Source organism: Lottia gigantea, assembly GCF_000327385.1.
Source record: "Lottia gigantea unplaced genomic scaffold LOTGIsca_12, whole genome shotgun sequence".
Taxonomy (NCBI): domain Eukaryota; kingdom Metazoa; phylum Mollusca; class Gastropoda; family Lottiidae; genus Lottia; species Lottia gigantea.
Window position 1 is genome coordinate 3,094,329 of NW_008707225.1, and position 9,418 is coordinate 3,103,746.

The window sequence follows — 9,418 nt, forward strand, 5'->3', positions numbered from 1 at the left end:
CAATGAATGTGATTTTAACCGATGCCCAGTAACTTCTGTGTGTACTAATTCACCAGGTGATTTCCTATGTACTTGTAATAAAGGTTACGAAAAAATGGAGAAGACAGTTTGCCGAAGTAAGTTTTTATTTGTCTTATATTAGTAGAACTTCTGCAAATATTTATCTGTGGTTTTCAATCTTTTTGATTTGATCATGCAACGGGGAGAATATGAGATTGAAAAGTTTAATAACTATTAGCAACTTACGGCATCCTGGACAATCTGTCATCTTGAGAGCACTGACAAGCACTATCGTGTCCGATGAGCGCGAAATGCAATGTTCATGACTCAATATGTTTTATAATCTTTCCGCAGATATCGACGAATGTGTAGAAGTGCAATATCCTAATAACTGTGACCTCAATGCTAAATGTTTTGATACAGAAGGATCGTTTTACTGTAAATGTAAACGTGGTTTCCGTGGTGAAGGAACAAATGGAACGTGTGAAGGTAAAATATATTTAGATAAAGCAGTATGACCTCTCAAAGAATTGCATTTATAATAGAGTGAATTAGGTTATCGACATCTAATGCAGAAAAATGGCAGAAAACCGAATCACACTAATTGGTATTATAGAATAGAAAGTATGAAATTTTGGATAGTCAGAATGCCATCACTTGCACAATATGGTCAATCAATGATTTAATTAATACCACATAACTTTAATGAAAATTTATCTTAATTTGTAACATAACAGGTGTTGGTATCTGTGCTTGTTTTGGTGATCCACATTGTATCTCATTTGATAATAAATGGTTGGATTTCATGGGTGATTGTCAATACGTTATGGCTCAGGATGGATGCGATGGATCTGAGAGGACGTTCGCAGTTTGGACACACAATTGGGACATGAATAGAGATATCCAGGGAATAACATGGGTTAAAGATGTTACAGTTGTAATTGGAGACACGGTAAGCTTCCAAAAGTGTTTCAAATAAAAAACAGGAAAATCAATACAATTGGGCACATGGAATCAACGTGTTCCGCAGGGTTTGCATTATTTATGGATTGATTTATTTTCACTTGCATAAAGTGGTCCCAATATTTGCTTCATAATGATATTTTTATTACAGAAAATCTTTCTTGGTCCAGACCGTGTGATACGTATAAATGGAAGAGAATTTTTAGGGTACAGAAAAGATGGTATTTCAGTTGATGACAACGGTAGAGAGGTTGTAAGTATGCGTAGTTGACCTTAATAGCGGCTCCTTCAGGAGATGGCTTCAACTTCAATTTATATTGTTAAGTGATCCATCAGGGGCGTGAGTCGTACCAAACCCAACAAGGCTCTTATAATGATAATTGCACGTTAAGTTGTATGCATCAGTGTGCACTGTAACTTCATTCCCATTGAATGATTTTTGTCGCACTAACTAACTCAAACACATACCAAATAGTTAAGCATGTATTAAAACTGTACACGTATTGTTCTTCATGTGTTTTAAATGTGTTTAAATCGAAGGTCATCACAGCTGATTTTGGTTTGGAAGTAGCATGGGACGGAGGTGATGAAGTAGAGATATTTTTAGATAAATCTTATGTTGGTAAAACTTGTGGAATATGTGGTGATTTTGATAGTGATGAAGATAATGATTGGAGAATTGGTGATTATTGTACGGCTGCTAAAGGCCAAATTGTGAGTAGAGATATCCTTTATTGTAAAAAATTATATGTTATGAATGACAAAAATCGTATGATATATATAATTTGCAGCTACAGTGTTATCGAGCAATCATACTCTTAACAGGGTAACTATAGTATCCATCCAAACAGTTGGTTTTTTGAATGAGTGTTTCTTCTCACTATACAGTGTCGACAAACCTGCAACCCCGATATCCTTAAATTAACCTTGAATCCGGTGATCCGGTTTCCGTTCCCACACGGCCGTGATTGGCAACAAATTATCCAAGTGAATTAGATTGTCGTATTGGTAAACCCGAGTGCAATTCTTTGTATTATTGATTTATCCATTATTATACTTCACTTATCCTTATACTACAGTATGTTTCTATATTCCAGACACCAAATGGCAACATATTTGGTCATTCGTGGGTAGTACAAGACTATTTAACAGAGCATCCCACTTGTGTGGCTGATTGTAATGCTGCACCAACAGATTACAGTGGTTGTAGTGATACGTTATATAACTATTATTGTGATAGAGTTTTTGATCCAGAAATATCACCATTTAAGGTTATCTATTTATCCATTTCTATTTTCATGGGCATTTAGACTGCTGCTGATTTATTTTTGTTTGAATGAAAACATAATGGGGCATGGTTAGATAAATCACTATGATTTTAAATTACAATAAAAGATCATGGATGATAAATTGGCGTCATTTAGTTGTTAAATTCAATTTAGAATGGAACGCCTGTTGCCTCTCTCTCAGGCGTCAGATGCACATGACAATCGATATGTTTTAGGGCATTGTCTGTTCCATACTGCTTATCTTATAGTTGTTTTTATATTTGGTACAGACATGTCTGGAAGTTATGGATGAACCTCTTAGAGACAGATTGAAGTCTACATGTCTATTTGACATTTGTCAAGTATCTAATGATATTGAACTGGGAATGTGTGCCAGTGCTGAACGTCTAGTCAATGAATGCAATAAGAATTTAGACACAGAAACTGGACTATGGAGGAAATTGGGCTTCTGTGGTAAGTATGATTAAAAGTCGTCTGAAATATAGATCAGCTTGGTCTAAATTTAGTGGCGACAGTCAAGGTTTCAAGAGCGTTGTGAAGAATGTCCGTTGCTGATGTTACTGTTACCTTCATATTGATAATATCTGCACGGATAAAGTTACCAACGGTCTTTACATATAAATTATTGTTTTTGCTGCTGATACAAAGGCGAATCGAATGTTCAAGGTTCGAACTTGACAGTTATATGCTTTGGATTGGAGAGTGGTTAGAAGGGCATTGGTTATATGAACGTTATCAGTTATCATATATTAGTGTTTAAATAAACCTTAAAATGACCCTCTCTTCAGAAATTCAATGTGGAAAAAATCAAGAATATAGGACTTGTGGTCCTAGAGGATATCCAGCCAAAACAAGACAGCCGTTATGTTATGATATTAGAACACATAGTCCAATTCATCTATTGGAGTATTGTGCTGAAGGATGCTATTGTTTACCAGGCTATATTTTAGAAGGAAAAGACTGTGTTCTACCTTCAGAATGTGGTTGTATTGCAGACGGTGTATACTTATCTGTAAGCCTCTTGCTTTATATTTCATGTCATGCAATGATGTACCAAAATTACTTGTCAAATCTGTTAAAACAGAACGGTATAACAGAATAACGTAACGTGAGCCACTTTAATGTTTCATCTGGTTCTTGATGGTCTAAATGTAGATCATATAAATTCGAATGCGGCTATGCTCAAATGACTACCTAGTACCCTGAGATTACCACGAGCAGGGCACCATAATCTGGTTGTATGTGACAGAGTTTTCAAATGTTATCAAAACTGGCCCAGCTAATGATTTTCATAGCATGAATTTTCACAAACTAACATTGCATAAGCATAAGTGTCAATATCAAAAAACGGATGTCTGCGGCTGACTTTCTATTCTGGAATGAATCTCTGATTGATCCAGTCTTTTATTTTAATCGTATAGGTTGGTCAAACCTTTATCAATGATGACTGTACAAGTACTAGAAAATGTTTATCAGGTGGTAATACGAGTGATATAACTATAGCTTGTTCTCAGTTCGCTACTTGTGGTCTAGATACTGTCAATGCTGTATTTGGATGTAATTGTAATGATGGATATAAAGGAGATGGAATAAACTGTGGAGGTAACGTGTTATTATTTTGTTAATTTTAACATCTCTTAAGTTCTCAAATTTTTGGGACTGTTTTATCGTTTTCTGCAACAAAGCAAAGATACAAAATTTAAATGTTATTCAAAGAGGTTCCTCACTGCTTTTTTGTTGTGGTTAGTAGATCCCTGGAAAAATACCGACAATTTGATTTTTCTAAAAGTTTCTAGCAGTTGTTAAAAATCCAAATTCTCCCATCTGTCGTAAGGTCTACCTGATCCCTCTCTAGATAAGCAACAGTTTGCTGTGTATGTCTGTTTGTGATATTTTCAGAGGACAATTGTTACAATGTAACCTGTGGTAAAAATATGGAATGTGAAAATGCTATTTGTCAGTGTAAGAAAGGTTATACAGGAGATTGTAATAACTGTGAGGGTGAGTCGGTTCAATTCTATATATTTATTACAAGGGCAAAACTATCACCGTGTTTCTGAATTACAAAGTAAAACTTCGGTGCTTATGTTTCTCTGCTTCTATTTATTGAATTCTTCAGGGTATTGACTAATGCTGAAGTCACACGATAACATGGCGAATCTATTAATGCAGAAATGATCTATTAATAAGTAAAGGTGTAGGCCAACAACATCTAATTGCTTTTTATTGGGCAAAACTGACATGTAGAAGCGTCTAACGTTTCATTCTTCCAAAAGAAACAGTGGCATTTGAAAAACACTTCATTTTATTTTATCATACTTTACAGACATAGATGAATGTGCCACCCAAACACATGATTGTATTCATATTGGTCAGAATTGTACTAACAAAGATGGTGGATATGAGTGTGCCTGCATCAAGGGATATGTACCTTATGGACACTATTGCTTAGGTATTGCATCATATCATTAAAACTTTAGTGTTCTTAATGTCACCATGCTTTAATAACATCACATTTCTCTATTTATCGCGACTGCTAATGGCGGATTGATTTTTCTTAATAATTTGATCTCTTTAGTCCGATCAGTAGAGTCTGGTGCTTTTCATAATTAAAGACCACAAGACAAGGAGAAAATCTAAAAGCTAGTCTGGTTCATTCGGGACACTTTAAAGATAGATCAAGAGATGATGTGTATATCAAAATTGACGTTGGATGCTTCTCTAGTAAATGTGTATGGTGTAAAAATCACATTAATTTGATTTTGTTGACAGATATTGACGAATGTGAAGCTGGGTTTGACAATTGCGGAGATCATTCAGAATGCGTTAATACCCATGGCAGTTTTGAATGTAGCTGTTGTGCTGGTTACAAAAAAAGTGGTGATAATTGTGTCCGTAAGTATTCACATGCGTAAGTTTCGTTGGGCAAAGGACGCAAAAACAGCAATAGAATTTAAATCACATTAATTGAAACAAAATGTTTATTCGATATCATTTATTTGTGTTTACAACTATGACATGTATAATAAAACTGCTATTTGGTTTGATAGAATTGGTCATTCGTGTTAATTTATGTCAAATGTCTGTTGTATTAGGGGAATATCTGACGACCTGACTGCCTACTAAGGTATATCATCGATAATAATAATAAACAACTTTTAAGTAATCTTAAAATAACATTATGCAATTAATTTGTACACAAAATTTATTCCAGTTGATGGTACATCAGCTACAAATGGTGCTAAATGTTGTTCTTGTGCCGGAGAGGGTTGTAGTACAGATGTTAAAGTATTTTATTAATGAATAAGCTTTCTAAAATCCCATGTTGCCTGGAATTTCATGCTATTTAGAAAAAGTAAATGTCCCGTCAACAGAAGCAATTTCTTGGGATCAATTGAAATTTACTTACGAGTATTATTCAAGTAGGAATGCTTTTGAAATAGCACGTTCAAGATATTAGTAATAATTTGGTTACCGGGAAAATAAGTCTAATCTTAAAGGGTATTGTGCTTGAGTGTCATTAATTTGTTTTTATCTTATTTTATGTACTGTTATTTAATCAAGGTTTGTGCAGAAAATGGTACCACATATCCGCATGAAAAAGCATTACGTATAGCTTCATGTAGAAATGACTTCTTTGTAGATATCAGTTATTATGGACAATGCCAAGGTAAATAATACGTAATAAACAGCATTTCGCTCTTTTGAGTTCCATCGTGCACTATACATATAACTTATTGCTATATTGGTTTCTTTGTGAAGATAAATTGTACCATGAAATCTGAATTCCGTTTTGAAAGCTGTAAGATTTTTTCTGATCATTTCACTTCAAGATGGAAATTATGTATATTTATGTTACATTATAGCCGATTGTACTGGTGTCATTTGTGAAAAACCGTACGAAGTTTGTTCCATCGACCCGTTATATAACAAAGCTATATGTGCTTGTCCAAAATGTGACGGTTCTGGAGGTAATGCTTCTAACTTTTTTTATAGTTTTGATTGAGGATTGATTTTATTTGTTATGTATATCAGTTAGTTACATTAGCTTTGATCCTTTTCCATGGTCCATATCAAAGTTTTGTAGTTTTGTTGAATGTGTTTGAAATATCTGCTGCCTCGGGTGCATACTTAATTTATTCAATTATCAGTAAGTAATCTCGAGATATTTCAATATAGCAGTTCTCTTACCTGTTATTTTCTGTCAAATTTCAGGCCCTGTTTGTAGCAGCAGACTGGTATTATTTGACAGTAGATGTGAATTTGAAAGAATTATGTGTGAGATAAAAGATAATACAACTTATATTGAGGAGGATGTAACACTGTGTGATAAAGTTTTGGGCGGTAAGCACGATCCTTAATCTTTGGTATACATCATCTCTTTTGACCAACCAAAAAATTACTTCACAATCGGGTTTGTCAACTGAGCACCCTTTTGGGAATGGCATCGAATATCATTGATGGCATCCCTTTCTATAAGCAGCTATTATATGCCTTTCCATCTGCTAATTAGCAATTTGGTGTGCAATGTGGGATATTGTTGCTTTATAGCAACTTGGCGTAAACTCGTTTTTTGTCTTAAAAACTTTGTGAATTTCCGGAGCTGCGAATTGAAGATCTGTAGAATATCTACTATTTTCTTATGTATTTTAGAACCTGTCAGTCCATGGACAGCCTGGAGTGACTGTAGTGTAGATTGTGGTGCTGGAGAAATGACAAGAACTAGAGTTCAGCTAAGAGCTAGAACTACTTATGAATTACGTGTGTTACCTTTACTAGAGACGGCTATATGTTATGGTAATTGTACCAATGGTAAGTTATCATCTGATCAGATGGTTTGGTGGGATACCATATATAGGAATCCATCCATCAATCTCGAAAGACTATGGACTACACCCTGTGTGTTTATCCTGATATAGCGACCATATGACCAGTACGGCGTGGGAAATACAGTCCCCTTTGGATAAAATCTTATACTGTTTTATACAAAAGGCCGTCTGCTCATTCCCAATGGATAAGCATGAATTGGTAACGACTATTTACAAGAAGTATCATTTTGTGATGGACTGTATTCTATTTCTAGGCCCCTGCTTCGGTTTCAATTGTACAGTGTATGGAGAGGTCTGTGTCCCAACAGTAGATAATACACCAGAGTGTATTTGTCCAAACTGTACATTCAGAGAAGATGATCCAATCTGTGGTCTAGTTGGAGACAAACAATCCACATTTAAAAATAGATGTGAACTACAGAAGAAAGCGTGTGAAGTTAATCAGAAACCACATGTACTTAGTGAATCTCCTTGTGGAGGTAATATAATGTAGCTTTTTATCACTGTATGGTTGACATTGTACTTTGATTCTTTATCACAATATGGCTGTTCTTTAATTTTATAACAAGATGGTTGGTATTGTACTTTAATCTTTATAACAAGATGGTTGGTATTGTACTTCAACCTTTATCACAAAATTATAGACATAGCTCCTTGAATCTTTATCACAATATGGCTTGCATTGTACTTTAATAATTATCACAAGATGGTTGACTTTGTACTCAGAAGATTAATCACAAGATGGTTGACAAAATTCTTCGAAATTTTGTAACAAGATTGTTAACATTTTACTTAAAATCTTAATCATAAGATGGTTGACGTTTCACTTTCGATTTTTATCATATTAAGATGGTTGCCGTTTTACTTTCAATCTTTATCATATTAAGATGGTTGACGTTTTACTTTCAATCTTTTTCATATTAAAATGGTTGACGTTTTGTTTTCAATCTCTATCATATTAGAATGGTTGACGTTTTGTTTTCAATCTTTATCATAAGATGGTTGACGTTTTACTTTCAATCTTTATCATATTAAAATGGTTGACGTTTTGTTTTCAATCTTTATCACAGGATGGTTGACTTTTACTGTCAATCTTTATCACAAAATTGTTGACGTTTTGCTTGCAAACTTTTTCATAAGATGGTTGCACCTTGAATATTTATCACAATATGGCTGACATTGTACTGTAATATTTATTACAAGATGGTTGACGTTGTATTTTGAATCTTTATCGCATGATGGTTAACATTGTACTGTGAACCTTTATCACAATATTTGTACTTGTATATTTATTACAAGATGGTTGACGTTGTATTTTGAATCTTTATCGCATGATGGTTAACATTGTACTGTGAACCTTTATCACAATATTTGTACTTGTATATTTATTACAAGATGGTTGGCATTGTACTTACATCTTTATCGAAAACTCGATGACATTGTTCTTTTATCTTTGTATTGACTGAAAAATAATAGTGATTTTGAGTTCAGTTATTATCATTGTAGTTATTCTACGAACCAAATCCGTTTAGTACATTATTCCTTATATTTTCAGCATTACCATTAAACTGTTCGATGTTTTCTAAATATCAAGATTTGTCAGATGGAGAATGTTTCTCAGGACCAGTGCCTATTGGTACGTGTGAAGGTGGATGTGGAATCAATCCTGATTATTGTTGTGAAACTCAGACAATGGGTGTAGTAGAGTATGATTTACTGTGTAACAATGGTTCCACACTGCATAGACAGGTAAGCAGACAGTTGCTTATCTTTTTGTCTCATAGTTTTTACCGCCCTGCGGGTCGGATACAAAAAGGAATTTTAAAGAGGTTTTCTAAAAATTTTATTTGTTTCGGGGACACTGATAGCATCAATTTGCACCATTACAATTTTCAATAACTTTTCATCTGCGGTACCTGCAATTCCGCTCAAAACTTTTTAGCCGAATTACAGGAACCACAGGTGTCTGATTGAAGATCTGAATGGTGCAAATTGACTGATACACATTATGTTTTTTTACAAACCCTCTATACAGTCCCTTTAATGAGAAGGTTCAGCCATGCAATGAGCTTCCCTTTTTCGATTTACCAAGTATTTTTTTCGTCCAACTCATCTTATAGAAGTGTATTTTCTGGTTTATTGTCCAGCTTTCATGATGGCATCTTGTGACTGTGTTTTAACTTGGTTTTCATAATAATCAATGCAAGGTGTATTTGGTATATTCATTCATTTCAGGTACCATCTATTACCAGTTGTTCCTGTAATGATTTGGGACACACTACACCTGCTTAGTAAAATAATTCATATTATGAATGTAATAAAATATTCGAAGACGCA

The 9,418-nt window shown here is 34.3% G+C and overlaps 1 protein-coding gene across 1 annotated transcript in view; it reads left to right on the forward strand.

Annotated features, from left to right (window-relative positions):
• Positions 1 to 9,418, forward strand: part of LOTGIDRAFT_230443 (hypothetical protein) — a gene marked incomplete at its 5' end in the record, with an annotated part of 27,486 nt that extends 18,068 nt beyond the window's left edge. Inside the window, 20 exons of the mRNA XM_009048211.1 lie at positions 57 to 116; positions 355 to 489; positions 738 to 952; positions 1,115 to 1,216; positions 1,504 to 1,677; positions 2,061 to 2,234; positions 2,522 to 2,705; positions 3,041 to 3,264; positions 3,674 to 3,854; positions 4,152 to 4,253; positions 4,579 to 4,704; positions 5,025 to 5,147; positions 5,467 to 5,540; positions 5,817 to 5,922; positions 6,119 to 6,223; positions 6,468 to 6,596; positions 6,906 to 7,064; positions 7,336 to 7,560; positions 8,637 to 8,830; positions 9,317 to 9,418. Coding sequence (XP_009046459.1) covers positions 57 to 116; positions 355 to 489; positions 738 to 952; positions 1,115 to 1,216; positions 1,504 to 1,677; positions 2,061 to 2,234; positions 2,522 to 2,705; positions 3,041 to 3,264; positions 3,674 to 3,854; positions 4,152 to 4,253; positions 4,579 to 4,704; positions 5,025 to 5,147; positions 5,467 to 5,540; positions 5,817 to 5,922; positions 6,119 to 6,223; positions 6,468 to 6,596; positions 6,906 to 7,064; positions 7,336 to 7,560; positions 8,637 to 8,830; positions 9,317 to 9,373 — 2,849 coding nt within the window. The 3' untranslated portion in view covers positions 9,374 to 9,418. The remainder of the gene's footprint in view (positions 1 to 56; positions 117 to 354; positions 490 to 737; positions 953 to 1,114; positions 1,217 to 1,503; positions 1,678 to 2,060; positions 2,235 to 2,521; positions 2,706 to 3,040; positions 3,265 to 3,673; positions 3,855 to 4,151; positions 4,254 to 4,578; positions 4,705 to 5,024; positions 5,148 to 5,466; positions 5,541 to 5,816; positions 5,923 to 6,118; positions 6,224 to 6,467; positions 6,597 to 6,905; positions 7,065 to 7,335; positions 7,561 to 8,636; positions 8,831 to 9,316) is intronic.